The 22165-nt window shown below is 52.2% G+C and overlaps 1 protein-coding gene across 5 annotated transcripts in view; it reads right to left on the bottom strand.

Moving 5' to 3' along the window:
• Positions 1 to 1193: 1193 nt before the first annotated feature.
• Positions 1194 to 22165, bottom strand: part of RAB11FIP3 (RAB11 family interacting protein 3) — a 77984-nt gene continuing 57012 nt past the window's right edge. For 4 of the 5 annotated variants that reach the window (XM_061350709.1, XM_061350711.1, XM_061350713.1 and 1 more), the window contains 10 exons: positions 18812 to 18946; positions 15384 to 15419; positions 12796 to 12889; positions 11204 to 11307; positions 8787 to 8927; positions 7748 to 7829; positions 5591 to 5728; positions 4631 to 4786; positions 4189 to 4329; positions 1194 to 3460 (listed from right to left, as the gene is read on the bottom strand). In XM_061350709.1, coding sequence (XP_061206693.1) covers positions 3347 to 3460; positions 4189 to 4329; positions 4631 to 4786; positions 5591 to 5728; positions 7748 to 7829; positions 8787 to 8927; positions 11204 to 11307; positions 12796 to 12889; positions 15384 to 15419; positions 18812 to 18946 — 1141 coding nt within the window. In that variant the 3' untranslated portion in view covers positions 1194 to 3346. The remainder of the gene's footprint in view (positions 3461 to 4188; positions 4330 to 4630; positions 4787 to 5590; positions 5729 to 7747; positions 7830 to 8786; positions 8928 to 11203; positions 11308 to 12795; positions 12890 to 15383; positions 15420 to 18811; positions 18947 to 22165) is intronic. The other variant, XM_061350710.1, reaches the window with a different exon arrangement.

Here is a 22165-nt window from a genome sequence, read left to right as displayed (position 1 = left end):
ATGCAGAGGAGGTTTGGAGTGCCTCAGAGCTGCTGCGAGACCTCTACGATCCATCTGGAGCTATTTCAATGAGTTCTGTAAGAGTTTTAGAGGGCTTTGAGAGCTACTTTGAATGGCTCTAAACGGTTTTAGCACCTTGGTGCCTTTTAGTGCTGGTTTGAGGAGCCCGAGAGCTATTTGAGCAATTCAAGAGCTCCAGCTCTGTGCCAGTGTCTGTCCTTCCCGAGCTTGGAGCTGCTTGGAGGTAGTTTGCAGCTCCTTGAGGCAACCCAGCACTGCACCAGTGCTCCCAGTCACCTACTTCCCCCATTCCTGGATCAGCTTCAGGATGCTGGAGGTTGAGCTTTTCAGGGGAGCTGTAAAATCAGTCTTAGAGGTGGTCAGAGAAGTCTTGGTGTGCACTAGAGCTGCTTGGAGGGGTGCTGAGAAGTTCAGGGTGCTACAGGGGTGCTTTAGAGATGCTCAGGGGTGTTTTAGGCTCCTGGTGCTGCTCAGTGCAGCATGGAGCAGTCTGAAACGCTTTGGGGTGTTTCTCAGGGTGTATCAGGAGGCACTTCCCAGCACAGGGGCCCTCGGAGCTCTTTTGCAGCAGCTCTGGGTGCTGCAGGGCTCCTTGGAGGAGTTCAGAGCAGCAGCCCGGAGCCATCCGGAGGCACCCTGGGAGCAGAGCGGGAATTCTGCATGCCCAAGCCCTGTGGGGCAGCTTCCAGGCGGAGGGAAGCTCAGAGGGGTGCGGAGCAGCTTAGCAGGGTGGGTAAGAGCGTTTAAGGGATTTGTAGGGCAGTTCCAGCAGCCGGGTGCTCAGAGAGGTTTAGTGCAGTGTAAGGAGGGCTTGGGAAGGCCTCCAGGTCCCCACCTGGAGCAGAGCCCAGTGAGTCCCACCAGTGCCGAGCCACAGCCTGCCCCAGTCAGCCCAGCGCCTCCAGAGCAGCAGGGCACATGGAGAAGGGACAAAGCTCTGACTGTCCCTCATCCCACCAGGGATGAGAAACCCCCCAGATCCCACCTGCACAGAGGCTTCGGCTCCCCTTCACTCCAGCCCCTCCGGAGCCATTCAAGTCTTGGCTCCCCATCCTCATCTCCCCAAATCAGGGCCCTCTTTGGGGCTGGAGCATTTCCACCCCCATCCTGCCCTGCTGGGGAGCCAGCACTGGGATGCTCTGTGCCATTGACATCCATGTGGAAAGAAGGGGTCTGGGCAGGAATAGTAACAGCTTTTAATCGGACAAGAATTGATACATCATTTAAGACAATACTGGTTTTGCCTCTTTTGTTTTTGGAGGAGGGGTTAGGGAACTTCCTTCACATACCGGTGGGGAAAAGAGGAACATTTCTGGGAAGTCCAGTTTTTAGTTTCTATTTCCATAAGGATTTTAAAGCATGGTGAATGTGCAAGTCAGTGCTTAGAACTTTTCCCCGGTGCTTATTTACAGTTACAGTACCTCTTTGTGAGAGACAGGGAAAAAAAAGACGATTGTTTGAGAACTGGGGATCCAAGATCCCAAGTGGAGAAAGGCAGATCTCCCATATTTATATATTTATATATATATATATATGCTTTAGTGTATACACAGATACATTTCTCTCTTCTTTAAAGTATTAAAAAAATGAGCAACCTTCATTCTATAAAAATACCTACTCTACAAGATAGAAAAATTTTCCCTCTCCAAGTATACACTGATTTACACCCAAAACTTCTCTGGAAATGTACATTACGTGGCTTCTTCCTGCGGACCCGGGGCAGGGAGGGGATGGGGTGTGCAGGGGGTCTCCACCCCCCTTGGCCAAGGGGATGGGGTTCACCCCAGGTTGAGCACCCGCAGGAGCGGTGTGAGCAGGGAGGGTGGTGGCAGTTGATGCCGACAGCGCACGGAGCACCCAGCAGGGATAAGGCCGTGGTAGGTGCCACCCTCGGGTGCCACCCGGCTCTGCCGCCATGGGAAGAGAGGTGCCAACTGCGTGCGTGGAAGTGCTGTGGGGAGGAGTGGGCACCCCCCAAGGGATCGCCGTTGGCTTCTGTTTTCAGGCCGCTCCTGGCACCTCCGAACCTGCAAGCAGGAAGAAGAATGGCTCTTTGGGCCTGACCTGAAGCTGGATCCTTGGGAGGCTGCTGGCTTCTCGGCCCGGTGCCGGACAGGAGCAGGCTGGCTCTCGCGGCTGCTCCGCAGGGTCACGCTACGTGCAGTGAGCCAAAAGCTGTCTGGTGTAAACATGGCTTTTGTTTCCCAGGGAGCTGCTGTTGCACCTCTGGTCTCCTCTCCCCCGCAGCACAGAGGGATTTCAGCCCAGGCTGAGACATGAGAGCGGCGGCTCCATCCCAGGCTGCAGCACAGGGAAGCAGTGGGAAAGGCAGCCGGAGCAGGCCCTCCCTCCAGGACTGCAGCTATCACCAGCAGAGCCCTGCTCCGGGTGGGAATGGCACAGGCCACTGGCCCCAGGCCGGGGACTTTGGGAGAGCTCAGCCCTCTCCGCTGCAGCTCCATGTGTGCCAGGACCAGCCTCTGGTGCAGACTGAAGAGTTGCATCCTTTCCCCTCCGTCCCTGCAGGCTGGACAGACAGACAGCATCCGTGTGTCTGCAGTGGGGGCTGAAGGTGCCTCTCCTCCCAGAGCCATCCGCAGGAGCCGGGAGGAGGGTGGCAGAGCCGGGAATGCCGAGAGTGAGCCACGGACAGCCAAATAAATAAGGAGGCAGGTGACAAAGTGTCCCGAAACGGCTGCTCCCTGCCTGTGCCTGCCACCAAGGGAGAGGAGCCAGTGCAAGACCCCTTCCCAACAGGAGCAGCAGGGCAAGGATTAACTGCGCCAGCTGAATGAGGACGTTTGCATTAAGTTAACTGAAAAACAAACCAAGCAGAACCCTCTACAAGCCCGGGACACGCTTCCCTCTCCCCCAGATCTGCCCCAGTGAGTGAGTGTGTCCGGGACACTTTGGCAAAGCAGATACGTGAGCTGGACAGGGCAGCGAGGGAAAGCATCGGCGCCACTGATTCCTCCTCCATCTCCTCAGAGCTCCTGCTCGCACCCTGCACCCAGAGGGTCCGACGCCGCTGTGAGGACAGTTCCCAGCTTCACAGGCAGCTAGCTTCCCATTGCCTATGTTTCTTCTCCAGGTTCCCTTTCACCCCCCAAAAGCCGAAGGGTTTCAAACCATTGGAGTCAGACAACAAAGCCTTGCTGCTGGTCTTTCTTATCCCTGCTCTGCCGGCTAATTCACCTGACGACCTGATGCGATGCTTCCTTGAGCCTTCATCAAGAGCAAAGACGTTCCCAGTCCCTCTTTATCCTCTCAGAGCAGCAAATGCACACCCCTCGCTGAGTGGGCAGCCGGCAGCTCTCGGCCGCCCTTACTTCACCTCCAGGATGGAAGGGTTTGTCTCCATGATGGCCACGATGATTCTGTCAATGTAGTCCTGCAGCCGGAAATTGATCTCCTCTTGCTTTTGAATTGCTTCCATGAGCTGCAAAGGAGGGAGAAAGGGAGTGAGTGGTCAGTGCCTGCACAGGAACGGGGCTTCTCATAGCTGTGTGCAACCACGGAGGTTTCCCCCTTTCTTCACTTTGGCCTGGGATGCTCCTGGCCATGTATAAGCAATCAGGGAGAACTCCCTCAGCTGCTGGTTCTGCCCTCTCTTGTCCTTCCTCAAGTCCTCAGCCAGAGAGGATGTAGAAAGCAGGGAGCACCCGTCTCACTTTGCCCCCCAAAACACCCAGGTGTTTCCCCACTTTTGGGGGTCTGAAAGATTGAATTCTGATGCTCACGTGGGCTCACACCCCAGCATCTGGGGTTTAGCCACGGAGCAGGGGAACACACACCACAGCAGCCACCATCTCCAGGGCAGATGTCCTGGGGTTTTAAGACAGCTACAGGCAGACAGACACATGCTGCGGTGGCCGGTGTGTCCCAGGAAGAGGACGGCTGTCACATGGCAGCAAAGCGGAGCTGCCAGGATCAGCAAACAGGGAGCAGCTTCCCTCTTCCCAGGAAGGAGGCTGGCAGGCAGGGAAGCCCTGCAAGCTCTTCAAACAGTTGTGTGGGTAGTTCTTAGCTCACAACAGCTTTCAAGTGGATTTTGGGGGTGAGCTGGACTACAGACAGGGCCACGGGAGCCCTCTTTGGCTGAGAGCAGATGCACCAGCCTACCCCAGGAAGATGTGGCTGAGGTAAGCAGTTCCCCATGGCACGTACCTCGTCTCTGGAGACTGAGCTGATCTCTGCTGCCAGGGATTCAGAGAAGGAGGCTGAGAAGAGGTTCTTGGCTCCCTGGATGCTCAAGTTAATGATCTGCCCATTCAGTTCATCATTCTGCTCCTTCAGGTTCCTGTTATCCTGTTCACAACAGACAAAGCAGATGCTGTTGAAGGACGTGGTGCCCTCACAGCAGCTCACACAGCACTGAGAACAGCACACAGTCTCCTTTCGGCAGAGCGAGGGGCTCTCTCAGAAGGAGCCAACCTCTCCTGTCCCAGGACAGGAGAGCAAGAAGGCAGTGGGGCTGCCAGATCCATGGTCACCTCCTTGGGACACAGCCCCCAGGCTCCTGCTGACCACTCCTCAGGTCAGGGAGTCATGGAATCAGCATCCCCCAAGCATCCCCAAGACGCTTCCCTCCCTGCCCAGCACTGGGTACCTGCTTGAGCTGCTTGATCTCTTGCTCCAGCTCCGTCTCCCGTGTCCTGCTGTTGTACTCCTGGAGCCCCATGCTGCTGCTCCTGCCCCTCCGCTGCTCAGCTTCCAGTTTGAAGAGCTGCAAGTGCTCGAGCTGCTTCCGGAGGTCCTCAATGAGCTGCAGCACAAGAGAAGAGGACAACTGAGTGCCACTACCCCCGCAAGCCCAGCAGCTCGCCCTGGTCCCTGGCGGGGACCCCTCCATTGCTGCAGCAGGATTAACAGATCCTTCTCGGGGTCTTCCCCTTCCTCTCCCACACCTCTAGCAGACAGGAGAAGGGACGCTACTGAAACCCATGACTGCAGCCCTGGAAGGACTTCTCTAGGGCACCATGGGGCAGCAGACAGACCCCACCAGCAACCTCCAGGGGCTTGGAGAGCTCCCTCCTGCCCAGTGTGGTGACTTCCCATCACCCGAAGTGCTCTCGGCATCACCACAACAATAATCTTCACCTTGAGGCCCAAAGTCCCTTTCCAATTGTAATAGAAAGTCCTGCTCGAGCCTCCAGCTGGAATTACCGACCCCAGATGCCTGTAAGGGGCTGAGTTTCTGCCCCTAAGTACACAGAGGCTGGCAGCTCTCCCCCAGGTAGCCTCGCACCCCTCTCTTCCTGCCTGCTACTGCCTGCTGGTTCCACGTGCCCTCATCCCATCATCGCTTGTCCCATGCGGAAGAGGGACGGGAGGTGGCACAGCCCCATGGGTCTACAGATGCAGACACCTGGGCTGAATTTTGACACATCCAAAAGCCAGGGCTGTTCTATATTGAAGCTGCTGTATGACCTTTCTCTATCCAGGCAGGACTAAAAGCTCCACTGACACCTATTTTTGGAGGCTACCAAGGCCAGTTTCCTCACACAGCCCTACCTTGCCCTACCTACAGCAGGCCAGGGCTGTGGCAAACAGCCCCAGCTCTACTTACCTCCTGTGTCGACTCCTTCTCCTTCTGAAACTGGTGCCTCTCCTGACTCAGCTTGTCCCCCATCTTCCTCTTTTTCTCCTGTTCCTCTGTGAGCTGCACTGTGAGGTCTTCGATCTCATCCAGCAGCTTCTGCTTCTCCTGTAATGACACACAGAGCAATAGTCTCGGGGCCCGTTTTCATTCGGTGCTTGCCAGGGCTCTTCCCACTCGCTCAAGGACACGGCACACGCTGAGCACCACGGGGAAGGTTCTTCTTGCTGACGCATTTGGATGCTCTGCCTGCTGGGATTTCATTTACTGGCGGAGGGCTTCAGAGCCCGAGTGCTTTGGCAGCAGCAAGAAGAGCCACACACCAGAAAAGCATTGCTAAGAGAGAGGCAGTAAGAGATGACTCAAGAATAAACGCACACAGGCAAATACCCTGGTGTGGGACACTGCCTGGGTGGGCCTGGAGCCAGCAAAGGGCTACAGGCCAAGAAGAAACACAAAATGAGGTCTGGATTTCAGAAAAGCCATGAATCCAAGATGTTAAGCTACTCTAGGGATGCTCATCCTTTGTTTCAGATATTAAAGAACTTAACTGAGGACTGATCCAAGAAGGAATACAACCAGTTCAAACCAGGATGAAAGCATACAGCCCAGCTCTCCCACTTGGTCTCCCCTATGAAAGATCCTTTTGGCTTTCAGACAGCCAAAAATGCCACAAGAACCCAGCCAGCACTGGTGCTGGAAGACCCATGACATGAAGAGGTGAGAACAGCTCCAAGGGGGAGCTCCAGCTGCTGGGGCTGGAGTATCCATGGAGGAGAGCACCAAAAGCCCCACCAGGAGGAAATGCAATGCTGACAACAAAATTCTCCTCAGCAGGGAGGAGCAGTATTTGCACCTCTCGCTCCTTGTTAATCCCATTAACTGTGGAGAAAAGCAGTGTGGCTCTCCAGGGAGATTAAGGATCAAAACCAACTTTGTGTGGCTAAACACACCTAGGCAGGAAATTTAGCTTCAGGCTCACAGCAGTTTGCCTACCCCAGCATCCATGCACTGAGCTTACAAGGTCTTGGCAGACAAAGACCATCACTGTGGCCACATCAAGTAGAGATGGAGCTGCGGTGCTCCCCCAGGGGCTCAAAGGTTGTGAGTAGATGAAATGCTTGAGTGCCTTCAGCAGGCAGAGGTTGGATTTCACTGCATTTTTAATCTTACATCTGCCACAAGCTTGAACAAAAACAGAATGCAGCCTCTGCACCATGTAACATCTGTAACTCACATCCTCTCCTAAAATGAGGACCTTGTCCATCCCGTGGAGACTGTGGTGCCTTGGCAAAGCTCCTACCCCAGCCCCATCAGCCTTGAATACAGGCTGAGAGAGCTGGGTTTGTTCAGCCTGCAGAAGAGAAGGCTTCTTAAGGGGAGACCTTAGAGCAGCTCCAGTGCCTAAAGAGGACGCAAGAAAGCTGGAAAGGGGCTTTGGACAAGGGCCTGTAGGGACAGGACAAGGGGGAATGGCTTTAACCTGACAGAGGGGAGACTGAGATGAGCTCTTAGGCAGAAGCTCTTCCCTGTGAGGGTGCTGAGGCGCTGGCACAGGGTGCCCAGAGAAGCTGTGGCTGCCCCATCCCTGGCAGTGTTCAAGGCCAGGTTGGACGAGGCTTGGAGCAACCTGGTCTGGTGGAAGGTGTTCCTGCTCATGGCAGGGGGTTGGGACTGGAGGAGCTTTAAGGTCCCTTCCAACCCAAACCAGTGTGGGATTCTACCATCTGTGAGACTCAACTCTCCAATCCAGCAAGCGCACATGTGCCCAGGCAGGATGTAGAGATGAAGCACGGCTGCTCCTCCTCCTCCTGTGCTGTGGACTGTCCTGCTGTGGACTGTGGCCGCAGGGATGGGGACAAGCTTCCACAAGAGGGCACGAGTCCCCTGCTAACCAGGCAGGACAGGGCTGCCACCACTGAACAGAGAGGTTTATTAGGGATTTCTTAATCCCAGTTTCCAAGCCAAACCCCGGGATCCTGTACAGATAGCAAGACGAATAGCTCTAGTCAGAGGCAAGACCTGCAGGGACTGGAGCACAGAAACAACTGATTTGCTCATACATTAAACAGATCTCACATGAGAACTGAGCTCTGGTGTGGGCACTCTAGCACCCCTGGTCCTCACCTCCTCAAGTCGTTCAATGCTGGCTTTTAAACACGGGACACAGGATCTCAGCTCACTGTTCTCATCATCCAGTTGCTGCAGCCTGCAACAGGAAAGAGACGTGTAAGAAACTCACCCAAGCACCCCGAGTGTGGGAGACCTGGCTGGAACATCACAGGGAATATTAACTAGGACCTGCTGAAGGCAAACCAGCAGGGAGTTATCTTTACAAAGCAAATTCTGAGACTTCAACTATTTCTACTCTCAGGGGACAAAGCAGGGCATCTACACGACATCTGGCAAGTCTGGAGGCCACAGCCATGCTCTTCTCAACCACGTCCAACTCTAATCTTTAGGTCAAGAGCTTTATCAGTCCATGGACAAGCTTCAGCTTGGCACCAAAAAACAGAGATATGGCCTGGGCAGAGCAAGTGCAGGGGTTCAGAGAGGGCTTTGGTTTTGCTTCCTCCAGGTAAAGTAACATCCATTTGCCATGGTAACTGTCCTGGTAAAAAACCCCACCACCTTCATCCTTCATTTGCTGGAAGGGCTGAACAGCAGCAAAAAACCTGTCAAATTAAACCTCTCCCACAGGATTTTTCCCTTTGGAAGCCAACAGGTAGCATGAAGCACCCTGGGACACTGCCTGTCACACAACTCTTCCTTCCCAGGTATTTGCCTGTTTCCATGAAGGTGGAAAACATGTGAGCATCAAATGTGCTTCCACAGGTCATTCATGGGAATAAGCAGTACCAAACCTTTTCATTCACGCACTGCACGGCAAGCACATGGATGTGACCTTAAACTGAAACTGCATCAGGGAACTTCAAATACAGAGATTGAGACTAGGATCAAAGGAGGGACTTGATTTTTGGAATTAAGGTAAAAGAAGCAGCCAAAACTCAAGGTTTATAATGACTTTGTTTACACCTTTCATGAAGTTAAACTCACTTTGTGTCCCCAAAGGCTGCAGTCACAAAGTGACAGCATGTACACGTATTCCAGCTTGTAGATCTGGGTCCAGGAGCCCTGTGACCACCCAGCCCTGCCCCAGCCCCACCTGGCCTGCAGGTTCTCAATCTCAATGCTCTTCTCCCTCTCCATTTTGCTCAGCAGCTCCCTTTGCTTCTTGATCTCCTCCAGCAGTGTTTGGTCAGCTCTCAGCTCCTGCTCCTTCAGCTGTTCCTCAAGAGCATTTGCTCTGTGAAAAGGAGACAGAGGATTAACCATTCCTGATGGCCCAACCCCGCCACAATGCCATCCAAAGGGAGGGATCACATGCTCTTCACACCCCTTCTCTGGAAGGAGAACTGGGAGAAGCACACTGTAAATCACAGAGAGCTTTCAGGGGAAGCACACCTATAGCAGTGAAGGCTGAGAGAGCTGGGCTGGTTCACCCTGGAGAAGAGAAGGCTCCTTAAGGGGAGACCTTAGAGCAGCTCCAGTGCCTAAAGGGGCTACAAGAAACCTGGAGGGGGCTTTGGACAAGGGCCTGTAGGGACAGGCCAAGGGGGAATGGCTTTAACCTGACAGAGGGGAGACTGAGATGAGCTCTTAGGCAGAAGCTCTTCCCTGTGAGGGTGCTGAGGCGCTGGCACAGGGTGCCCAGAGAAGCTGTGGCTGCCCCATCCCTGGCAGTGTTCAAGGCCAGGCTTAACGGGGCTTGGAGCAACCTGGTCTGGTGGAAGGTGTCCCTGCCCATGGGAGGGTGTTGGGACTGGATGAGCTTTAAGGTTCTTTCCAACCCAAACCAGTCTGGGATTCTGTGATTCACTTTATCCCAGCAGATGCAGTGGGAGAACAGTATCATGGCCCAGGAAACTCCCAAGGACACAACTGCTGACCAACATGGCAGTCAAATATAACAAGCAGGTGGTGCGTGCTGGTTTGTCTCTGTCTAGTTTATGTCCCCATATCTCTCTTTAAGTGGGAGTCCGACAAGAGAGTGAAGTGAGGGTGGAGGCACAGTAATCACTTTAGAACCCACAACCCGTGGGTCACAGTCACATCATCCCCCAGAACCAGCAGTAGCCAAATAGAATCATTTGGGTTGGAAAAGACCTTTAAGATCACCAAATTCAACCATAAATCCCAGGGTTGTGGTTCCACCTGTAGTTGCCATGGCAGAGAAATCCTCCTGCAGCTGTTTCTAGTGTTTGGGCTCCTTTACTCTGCCCTGAAGTTGTCTTGTTGCTCAGAGAAAAACCAGCACACTGAGCTGCCCTCTGGCAGAGGCACCCACATCCCTGCCCTGCACTAAGCACCCAGCCTGGGCAGCAGGAGAGCCAAGAGCATGCTAGAGTTGATGGAACTGCATAGCACAGGCAGGTGGAGAAGGGGTTTTGCCACATGAACCTATTCCTCGAGGAGCAACGACTACACTCGGGGCTTTGCTTGATTAAAAGCGACTGACACTTCTGGGCCAAGCTGCTAAAGTGAAAACATTTCCCTGCTGCAAAGTTCATCAGGGCTTAGAAGAGCCTTTGTTTGAATCACTGACATGATTGTTACTTAACAGTCTTACAGCCCTATAGATAAACTCTGGCTGGGTTTATCTGCCAAGGGTAAATACGCTGCTGGGAGACAGAAGCCTGCCAGATTAGTAAAGACAGTGATTACATCAAGCAGGATCCAAAGGGCTACACCCCAGCCCAGATCCGAAGGCAATAGGCTCAAGGCTGGCTGTGGAGAAGGTAAAGATGGGTGGTAGGGACCCTGCTGACCCTTCTACCCACAAGTAATGGGAAAATGCAGGCCAGAAATTCCATACAGAGTGACAATGAAGTACACATCCTCCTTGAATGGGAGGCTTTCCAAGCAGCATGACCCCTGCTATGGTTCTCTGAGCCAACCCCTGGAGCTCCAGAGCTCCACAGAGACCTTTCAGGATGGACATGTGGGGCAGGGAAGCACATAAAAAAATTCAAATAAAGATCCAAAGAGCACTGTCACAGTTACATGCATCTGAGCATAACATTGCAAAGATCTTGGACGAGGCTTGCAGCAAGCTGGTCTAGTGAAAGGTGTGCCCATGGCAGGGACTTGGAGCTGGATGAGCTTTAAGCTCCCTTCCAACCCAAACCAGTCTGGGATTCTACAATCTTTGACACTTATCCCAGCTGAACTGCAAGTCATTTCCTGTGCTCCTGGGATTTTCCAGAGCCCCAGAAAAGTACCTGCAGCATGGCATAACCCTTGAGCAGAGAAGGCAGCCAGAATCCCAGCTGGATTTAACCACGGCTGCGCTCTGCCAGGGCAGGATCTGATTGTCCAGGGCAGAGCTGTGAAGCTTTTCTGCTATTCTCTGTCCATCCCCTTCCTTTCTCACATGCTCCAGCAGCTCCTGCCTGCACACAGGCAGGCAGCTGGCCCGCAGGGACGGTTCAGGATGCTGCAGAGCACTGAAGGGGAAAGGAAAAGGCACCCGGGGCAATGCCAAGCTGCGTTTTGACCACAGCACAAGCCGGGGTGCCTTACCTGTGTACGAGCTGCAGGTTTTCCTGCTTGAGGCGGCTGTGCTGCTCACCATTAGCAGCTGTGTCCTTCTCCAGCTCCGTCACCCGCTTCTCCAGGAACACCACCTGTATGAGAGGAGAGGGGGATCAGCCACCCTGCCCAAACCCGCTGGCAGAGCAGCACTAAGTGCTAGAGCAACTCCCACTGCCTCCAGCACACGGCACAGCTCCTGGCATCCCCTGCATCCTGCTCTCCAGCACACAAGGTGGCCAGAGCTTCAGGAGCCATCACTGGGGTTTGCTCTTTAAGATGCTGCTGGAATCATGCCTTGATTTAAAGCATCCTTTTAAAACACCTTTTACACCCTAGCTGCTCAGGTTTGATGTCTCCCATGAACCAATATGGGGCCAAAGGCTTCACACTTTCCTTACTTTGTGGTGACATCCTACATGGAATTCTAGAGGGAAAGACACCAGCTGGATCACCAGAGCTCTGCTCTGACCTGAGGCAGGGAATAACCACCTGCTGCCTGAAACAGGACTGAGAGATGCTGGTTCACAGCTCTATGGGAATGAAGTCACATAGGAGGAGCCAATGCTGGCTGGTGGGAAAGGATCAGGGATGAATGTTTTCTCTCTGTACCTACACGGGGCTTATTTCAGCTGTGTTTGCATTTCCATTCATTCCAATCCCATTTATACCCACAGAAGAATGATCAGCAAAGAGGCAATTAGAAGCATGTCTGCAAAACCCAACCCACTGCTCTGGGATAACAGGGAGCAACATGCGAGTGTGTTCAAAAAGGAACCCTGGAGACACAAGCTCTTTTCCAGAAGTACATACAAGGTTTCTTGAGCCAGATGGCCTAAGGAATGTGTTTTATCAATCTTTCAGACCTGTAAAAATTATGATATCTAATTTCATTAACCATCTTCTATGCATTATAGTGACACCTGAGTGCAGCTACATGTGTATGTATTTCTTTTTCACATGCCGCTCCATGCAGCTCTCTGTGATTCCAGAATTAAAAAGCCATTTTCAAGGAGTCTCAGGACTGCAGCAGACATTTACACAAGCCACAGCTCAGCTATCTTTAACTTTCCTTTTTTCCCTACTATTTTAAGCTAGAGGTGCTCAAACAAAGCCTTTCTCATGCTCCTATCTTGTCCTATAATCCTTTTCTCATAACACCCTAGTAAACCCCGACTGGACCAGCACAAAATCGGTTTTACATCCTGGTGGCATAAACAGCAGCAGCAAGAGTGTGCCAAGGAAAGGAATTCCTTGTTTCACATCGAGAGACATTGCCCATCTCAGAAAAGCAGAATTTGGGAACATCTAATGTGAAGCAGAAGTGAAAATACAGCCTGCAAGTAGCTACTCCCCCCTCTCCCCACCTCCACCCTGTGGAGAAGACACCAGTGCCACCTCCTGACCTGACACAGGACCTCTGCAATTCAACTCAGTGCTCCTGTTCTCCGTCCTCTCAATGAGGAGGGCTCCAGCACCCATCTACCCTGTGCTTCACAGCGTGAGAAGCTTCAGCCTAACTCCCGCATGCAGACCTGAGGGCACTGCAAGCCCCACGACAGCACAGACAGCACCACCCTTACCTTGTCTGTGATGTCCTCTTCTGTACACTCCAGGGTGTCCCGGTAGGAGTCCTCCATCACCCCCCCGGCCGACGTGCTCGTCTGATGCAACTGTCTATAATAGAGACAAACCACCCCAACCCACAGCAACATCAGCATTAGAGCGACCATCGCAGGGCATGGCAATTCCAGATGACAACCGGGCCCCTCTCTCCCCTCCTCAGCTGCCACCTCCTTTTCCAAAGGGGTTTAAGAGCACTGCTCCTTCTTGGGCTGCTGGATTTACAGCAAAGGGCAGCATGGATCAGGTCCCTGGCAGAGCAGTGGTCCTTCTCACTATCAAGTTCTGCAGTAAGCCCAGCACCCCGGTGTGCCCAGATAACAGGGCTGAAGGGTGGCTGCTTACCGGCGGAATAAACGCGCCCGCTGAGCAAAGCGCAGACGTGGACATGCTTCTGGGACTTCATCCCATGATCATTTGTTCTTGCTCTTTGGAATGGGAAGAGATAAAAGCTCGCACTTTTCACTTTCCTGCGTTACGAACCCACCAAGGCCACGTGTTATCCAGCAAAGGACAGAGTACTCTGCTCTAGCCACTGACAAGGTTAATAAGAAGGGAGTGCAGTGGACGTAAGAGGAAGAAGGGCAGGAAACAACACCCTGAAGCTGTTGTGAAACACCCCAGCCCACCTCCTCACACCAGCCACGACAGCCCAGAGTGAGCTAATCATTACCCAGGCCTTGTGACACTGGTGGCCGCACTCTGCAGCGCTCTAAAGGACACCCTGTGGAGGGGCTGATTTGTGCTTCATCCTTGTGGTGTCACTGTGGATCAGCTCCATGGGCATATGGCACTGCAAACTGCTATTGCCATGGGGAGGGAGAGCTGTATTCCAGCTTTGTGAGCTCCAGGCAGATGTTGCCTGGAAGCAACCACTCTATTCCCCCACTGCAACATGAATGATGAGCAGCCTGTGCTGCTTTGAGCAGGAGGTGAATGGGAAAACCATGGAGGTCTCTTTGAGCCTTAGTTTTCCTTAGGAATTTGTAAGGTGGGCTCTCAAATTCACCCTGCTACACAATATCCTCATGCAAATATTCATGAAATATAAGTGGCATTTACCAAAGAGCCTATAGCTGATTACCACCCTTATTTTGCATCCTCACCCTGAATATATATTTAGATTCTAAACTCTCAGGCACATTTGTCATTTAAATCATGCCAAGGCACAACAGAGCCTAAGCAGCTGAAATTTCTTGGCACAAGCAGAACCTGGATAACAAAACCCAGGAAAGAGCCCTTACCAAAACAAAATCAGTTTCCTAGAAGCACATGGTTTGGTATTATTCAGTAATTACAGTACCTGCAAAGGGCTTTCTGTGGGTTCATCTTAAGGATCTGGCTCTACTCTGCAGCAAAAGCCTGTTCTCTCTCTTATTACCACAAATTAAACTCGACTGCTCTTGAATTAACCAGTATTTACCTAACCCCACAAGTCCCAGTCTCGGAAAAGCAACTTGCACATGCAAAGAGCCAGAAGGGCTCAATCCCATAAGAGGGCACTTCCATTCCCAAGTTTAACTCAAATCCTCCCTGAATTTGCTCTGCCAGACACAGGACAAAAACTAGTTCTAAACCGGGAAACCTGGAGACAAGCTGCTCCCTGCAACCTTCTTTCCTGCCAGTGTTTTTAACAAAGATCTAGAAAGTAAGATGACAGGAAGTAGGAAATGTAATATCAGGGACCTGCTTCCTTGCCAGGAGGGGAAATTGTGCCAGGGGAAACTTGCTGACCACAAGGAAAAAAACAGAGAAGGGAAAGGTGTGAGAGCACAGCGAGAGAGGCTGAAGGAGCAGATCGAGTTCCAGGGCATGGGGGCACGAGCATCACCCAAACTGAGCTGCTGCTCCTCTGCAGCATTCCTATTCCACTCAGAAACAACTGCAGAAGGCAGGGCCAGCAGGACCAGGGGCAGGGGCAGCCTCAGTGTGTTCTCAAAAGCAGGATGACATAGAAGAGGAGGGATGGCAGAGCTGGGAAAGGAAAGATGAGCACCAAGTATCATTGAGAGGGGCTGGACCCTCTGCACAGTGACTCAGAGCAAAGCCCCTTTATGGAGAAGGGAGTCCAGTGCTGAGATTACACCGAGCAAAGTCAGAACCAAGAGAGTCGTCTAAAGGTGGGTAGCTTTTCTTGGGGGGGCTCTGGGGAAATCCCTCAGAGTAGGGGGACTGAGTGGTCTGGTCTTCTAGAGACCCACCATGGTGGCACTGGGGAGGAGAGAGCCCAGCTGAGCAGTCCAGAGGGATGTGCCTTTCTAGAGACTCCTTCCCCCACTCCACGTGCCCCCTGCTAGGGCACATGCAGGATGGGTGGGGGAAAGCACCCCTACTTTTGCCCCAGAAGAAATCAGGTAGGCACCAGCTGCGTGCACAGGTGAGAAATCCCCCACTGCTATTGCAAACTGGATCAGAATGAAACCTGCTTTTCCCCAGCACTATGCAACACATCCAGAAGCTACAAGCTTATTTTGACAGCCTTCCTTCCTTGGGCTCATCAGCTAGGAAGGACACCCCCCCACAAGCAGTAACAGGAGTATGAGCTTACCTTGCCACCTTCTTGCTTGAGAGTCTTTTATTGGGGCTGCAGAATGAAGAACAAACAGGAAAGCGTCAGGAAAGCCGACAGTGGAGAGGAAGGGAAGCAGGAAACAGCTAGCACTCCGGGGCACAGGGGAGCGCCCATGCAGCATGCAGCACCCGCGCAGCCCAGCCACAGGCATCGCCAACGCAGAGACACCGGACCAAAGGGAATAACCTCACCGGTGGCAACGGCCGTGTCCTCTCACTGGCTGAAAACTGATCCCCAAGGAAAGTGCTAATAATAGCCATGGGGTTGGTGGGCTTCAGCCCAGCGCCAAGGGCACACTGAGCTGTGGATCCTGCAGCATCCTGGCCCTCCCTGCCCCTACATGGGTGCTTCCACCCTTCTGCACTGCCTAGCACTTCCCACAAAGGTCATTCTCGCTGTTTGGCAGGGAATCGGCGCCTACATGTAGCTCAGGTGTTTCAGGAGCTGTTGATTGTGGCCCCTTCTGGGGTTTTGAGCATGAGCACGGGCACAGTTAGAATTGCTGGACAGGGGTATGAGCTCTGCTTCTCACCAGGAGATGACGGAGGTCACACACCCTGGCTCTGTATATTCCCAACCCAGCTGCCACCATACCACAGCGGTCAGGTTCAGCATGACCCACAGCACAAGCAGCCAAGGTCTGCTTTACCCTGCCCCTCAGGACAGGGCTGTCGGAGCTTCTCACCTTCCACCAGACCAGGCTGCTGCAAGCCCCGTCCAACCTGGCCTTGAACACTGCCAGGGATGGGGCAGCCACAGCTTCTCTGGGCACCCTGTGCCAGCGCCTCAGCACCCTCACAGGGAAGAGCTTCTGCCTAAGAGCTCATCTCAGTCTCCCCTCTGTCAGGTTAAAGCCCTTCCCCCTTGTCCTGTCCCTACAGGCCCTTGTCCAAAGCTCCTCTCCAGATGTTTTGTAGCCCCTTTAGGCACTGGAGCTGCTCTAAGGTCTCCCCTTAAGGATCCTTCTCTTCTCCAGGCTGAACAAGCCCAGCTCTCTCAGCCTGGCTCCAGAGCAGAGCTGCTCCAGTGCTCTGACTGATGCAGCTGTGTGCTTGTGAAGCAAGCGGGGGCTTGGCTCTCACTCCTCATCTTCCACCCAAACACACACTGTTGTCAAACAGATGCCACTGGGACACATTACTGATACAAATCACTGCTGAGCGATGGCAGCAAACGCAGCTCTAGCCTGAGTGGAGAAGCAACAATTGCATTCCCAGGTGCTTAGCTCAGTTTAAAGACTCATCTGGGAGTCCATTCCTGCCAGGAATTGCAACAACTTCATTACTTCTTAGAAGGAGGAATTAAAAATAGCTCAGGGCAATTTTCTTTTCTATAACAACAATGACCCACCAGGGGCTGTTGTCAGAGCCACCAGCCCTCGTGTCAAAAGGACATCCTCAGACACACATTTCCAAGGAGCACAGGAGCCACTGCTGGACGGGCTTCAAGGACACTTGACACCCACCCGAGGTCAGGGCCTTGTGTTTGCCAGCAATTCCTATGAGGAATTCACGCATGTCCCAGCACTGGAGGGAGGAAAAACATTCTTCCCTGCAAACACTTACGGGAAAGCAGGGCTGGCATCTGCGGGTGGCTCTTGGAGCGGATGAGCCACACACAACTACTGCGTCAAGGACACTGAAACTGAAGACTTCCACAGAACTGGCTCATCCCAAGCTCCTTGCAGATTTCTTCCCCGCCTTCCCATGCCTTAGGTTCAGAGAGAAGTGTCCCAACGCTATGACCAGGCTCCCCATCTTATTCCAAGTATAAAGCACTGTATATATGCCCACAGCCTTTAAGAGTGAGGCTTCACCCCAGCTGCCAGCATTGTCTGTGGAGCGGGTGTCTTCAGGCCTCAACAGGCACAGTGTGAGACTGTTGGGCTCAGGTCTTGGTCCATTTCCTGCTGCAATCTTTGCCTGCAGTCTGGGACTTGTCCCCTGCACTAAGGGCTTCCTATTGCTCGTGATGCTGGGAGCAAACCACAGGCCCTGCCACATCCCGCACATTGCATGGGGACACCTCACACGTCCTTACAGAGAAAGGGTGGGCAATGCCCCTTCTGTTGGGTCCATGCACAGGGCACATGAAACCAATTTCTAGCAAATCTGAGCATGGGAAACCCTGGACACTGATGGAGGAACGACAACACCTGCTTGCCCTGAGCCTGAAGGACACGTGTTAAATCAGAACCTCTGGAATTCCCACCGCAACACTACAGGATGGGGAAACCTCCTCTGGAAGTCCCATCCATCACGGGAGGCTCTGAGGTGTTAGTTCAGCTTTGCAGGTCAATTTCGTGGAGAAAGCCTGGAATGGAGTGGGGCTACTGGTGCATCACGGGCAGTCCAGTGTTATCCTTAACTGCATAACCCATGACCCATCACAGACCCTTAAGGCCTCCAACAACTCTTTACATGAGGAAAAGAAAGGGACAGAAGTACTTTTTCCATTAAAAAAAAAAAAAATAAGGTCAAGCTCCTATTTGTTCTCTTCCCATAGCTATAGAGCCCAAGAGAGCTCCCATGTTACACTGGCCCTGTGTAGGACAAACAAAGACCAAGAGCATAACTGAAAACCAGGCTTAAAAGAGTACACCAGATGTGAAAAGCACGATTATCATTAATGCCACAATCCTTCTACCCAGCAGATGACAAACAGCTCTGAAAAGCTAAAAACCAAATAGAAACCCCTCTCCACCTGTCAGATCAGCAAGTCCAGCTGCTGGCTGGTGGACCTCAAACATTACACTCGAACCTCATGAAGTTCCTATGCAAAGGCCTTGGTTCCTATCACATCCACCCAGCTGGTAATGGCCCGTGAGTGGGCAGGCAGCTGGATGACATGAGATCTTACTGTGGCAAGCAAAAGCATCTACAGGAGAGGTTCCAAGCCATGGAGAGCAAGTTGCTGTCTTCAGAAGAAGGCTCTACCTGCTTTTCCAGGTTGGTCCAGTAACTCAGGCATGCCTCCACACTGGGTATGACCAGCCCGAAGGCCTGGTGGGCTTTTCCTTGGTGACAGAAATACTGTACACAATCAGCTTACAGCTTTCAACTCCCAGTGCACGGACTGCAAAACTCTGTGTGGAGAAGCACCCACCACTCAGCAGGACATGCAAAGAGGCTGCCCGGAGCAGAAGGGAAGACTCTCATTGTCTGCCAGCCTCTGTGGCTCAGAGTAAAGGGAACTTCTTATTACAGCCTTCAAATAACCTTAATAATGGTTATGACAACCTTTACTGCCTGGAGAGGCTCACTTTATCTGGTGGAATTCAACCCCTTTACCAACCAGGAATCAAGCAACACAGCAGCAAAGTAAAGCTGTGCCAGACAAAGGAGAGTCTTCCCTTCCAGACCATTACTCCCAACACTGAAATGGCCATACACGAGCCCAATTACCTATTCATTTCAAGATCATTCAGGCGAGCAGAAAGATCCTCAAGGCGGTTGATTTGTTTGTGGCACTGGCTACAGTAAAACTCAAATGCTTCATCTGCGATAATGCTGTGCAGTTTCGCAGCAAGCGGATGGGTGCTAGAGAGATCACAAGGGTCATTTCAACAGGACAGAACAGAACAGACAGGGCTGACTTCATCGTGGCTTCCACAAGCTGAGTGTACTTTGGTGAAGGGGAGCTTTGGGGGACAGACACAAGACTCACAATTCAAAACGCACGGCAGATTGGGCCATTGTCCCTCTCTTTAATTTAGAAGCCAAATTTACAGCAGCTGAGCTTGGCTCATGTTTCCAAAGCCAGCTGAACAGCCAGCTCTTTCAGAGGACCACCAAGAGCCCAGGGAAGGGAACATGCATGCTCTCCACAAACCCACATGACTACAAAGTTTATTTTCCAACAGGATTTTCCAAGCAACCTGTCTCAGGATGCTCTAACAATGGTCCTGGTTTGCCTCAGTAAATGCAGACTGAACTCACTGCTGGGCTGGCTGCCGCGAGAGCCAAATCATTTCCAGTGGATGCTTTAAGAGCAGAGCAGCATGCTGCTGCGGTCCCACCTCAGTAACACACAAAGGCAGATTTTAATTACAAGGAGCTTTTAAGCTGAGCTCAAAAAGGTGGTTGCAATTCAACTTCTCTGTCCTACAAGATGAAGAATGAGGAAGCTAAGCAGCGGTGGTGGCTTACTGTAGAGAACATCATTTGGCAAGGTGTCTACAGGGCTTTAACAGCTTGGGAAATTAAGGGGACTGGATCAGCTTTTTATTTTCAGCTGCTGATTTGGACAATAAGCTCTGAGGCACCCACCAGCATTTGGCAAGCCAGGGAGCCATTCCCCCACCTGACATGACTTGGGTAGGACAGAGCTTGGCCAAGGGTTTCTCAATAGCAAAGAGTTTGTGGTACTGCGGGGCCAACTACACACCACAAAACCTTCTTGTAGGAAAACATGCTTCTGGAAGCCACAGATTTGAATCAAAGAAAGGTTAATAGCGAAAAACCAAAGCAGTTCAATAAGAAAGACAGGTAAAGGGGTGAGCAAACACAAGCAAGCTTAAAACTAAAAGGCATCTGAAAGGGCTTGTCAGATACAGATACACACTGGCAAGTCCTGGCCCGGGAGACGATGAGTGCGTGGGACACCCCAGCAGGACTCAGCCCCTTTGTGTTAACCCCTCAGGGACATTTTTGGTGCCCCTGCCATCCCCATGATCAGGCCTCTGAGCTTGTGCTGTCTGTACAGTATTTCCGAGCTCCCTTAGAACAAATAACTGAAGAACAGTAAATGCCAAAACACTCAGCTCTTCCCATTCCTGGAAAAAAAACATTAGTTGGGAAACATTCCCCCTACCCTCCAGGGCAGGCTTGGACCAGGGTAACCATTATTTACCAGCAGTCAGTTCAGTTGCTCAGGCTTTGCACAGGGTAAGAGGTGGCAGAAGCTTTGTGGCATCTGAAGAAGGGATGTGCCCTTTTCTGGGCTCTGCTCAGTGAGTAGAGCCAAACCAGCTCACCTGAGCGCACCCCTGGGCGAGGTGTGAACCCAAATCTAACAAACATTAATCAAACAGGGGAAAAGCAGTGTGGAGGAGAGCCCACGGGCCAGCCTGGCAGCTCTTCGGGTGCGTGCACGTATACTAGGCCTCCGGCTGCGTTGGTTGTGGGCCCATTGAGTGGGTGAGAGCCCAACCGCACTGAGCCTCGGAGCATCCCCACCTTCCCCTCATGGCAAACTGCCACGTGCAGCATTTGCGCCTCCTCCCTCCATCTCGTGGAGTAACGTTTGTCTTCCACAGGTCACTGGTGCTTATTGGGGTTTGTACTGGAGCTCTGGTGAAGATCTGGAGCTGTGGCAGGAAAACTGGTTGATGTCATTCCTGTTCTCTTGTAACACAGAAAGAGTGCGTGGCGATGTGACCATTTACAAGTGATGCCACTCCTCATATTCAAACCACAGCCAAAAAAAGAGAAAGAGTTAAGCCTGAACCAGCAATATCCTGTAGTTCTTTAAAGTTTCCCTATGTTTAAATGCATTGGGGTGGCAGGGCTTTATTCAGGAAAACAGCCCAATCACAGAGAACAATCAGCTAAGGGCCGCCACACACAAGCCATGGTAAGGGCTAGACCTGAAAGGCATGGGGAAATCCTCTGTTTCAAACAGACTGCATTCTTGGCTCTGGAGGTGGTGCAGGGTTTATCTCCCTAGCAAGCCCCAGCAGTGAGTCTCCAGCATAAACCACCACAAGCTGTGTGGCCACGTGCGGAGTGAGGCCCTCCCAGCAGAGGAGGGATGCTGCAGAGTAGGATCTCATGGATATAATCCAAAGAGACGGAGAGCAGAGGGGAGACAATAATCTGACAGAGCAAGATTTGAAAACTGAATGTGTGGGCAACCGGCAAGCTCCAGACTGATGTTAAAGATACAGCCTACCCGATTGCAAAGCTCCTTCAGATGAGTATTTTTCTTGCCAGGAGCCTTCTGGACCAGGTTGGAAGCCCACCCTCAAAATGAACACCAAGGCTGCTTTTTATCCAAGAGCTGCAGCACCAGGACAGACAGCCACCCTCAGCATTTCTGCCCAGTGCAATCAAAGGACAAGTGTGGCTGAGCTTGTGCCCCTTCCACTGCAGGGTATCCAATCATATCAAGCTCTGGAGTGCTGGTTTCCTGAAGTAACTGGTTAGGCATGCTCCACAGCAACACTCCCCTATGGCAGGCTTAGTTAACACCTTCAAAAGTGCTGCTTCCAAAACAAAAGTCAGCTTTGGCCTGTAGCAAAATGCAGGTTTGGAGATCTGGAGAGCAATTCTTCAGCCCTGTGCAACCAGAACAGCCCAAACCCTATGAAGGGCTTTGGGAAGCTGGTGGAAAACAGGCAGACAGCAAAAAAATGTTATGACGAGTTCACACTGCTGCAGAAGACACTAATGTGTATAATCCCAAAGGATAAAACATGTTCTTGTCTTCAGGACAAGGGTGCGGCTGGCAGGGACCACTCCTGCCTTGCACGGAGATGCCCTGCCCCAGGGTGGAACGTGTCTCTGGTGCTATTTGTCATCACAGAGACTTGGTGGGCTGAGCATTCCAGCTTCAGCTTTTTTTATCTTAGAAAGTAAGTATTGGTGGATTTTGTAATGTCACAGCAGCTTCTCAGTCCACCCCACATGGTACTGTACTTGCCACAGTACTTGCCTGGTTTCAGACCCCAGCGCAAGGAGTGCAGCTGTACAGAGAAAGAAAAAGAAGGATGCTGCAGCTTGTGCAAATCCAGCCAAGCATCACATCAAAGCCAAAAA

The sequence above is a fragment of the Neopsephotus bourkii genome, unplaced genomic scaffold, assembly GCF_033783945.1.
Source record: "Neopsephotus bourkii isolate Nb327-2 ecotype Australia unplaced genomic scaffold, CSIRO-AGI_Nbou_v1 NB_533, whole genome shotgun sequence".
Lineage (NCBI taxonomy): Eukaryota > Metazoa > Chordata > Aves > Psittaciformes > Psittacidae > Neopsephotus > Neopsephotus bourkii.
Note: the sequence above shows the minus strand (reverse complement) of the source record. Positions and strands in the feature narration are given on the sequence as shown.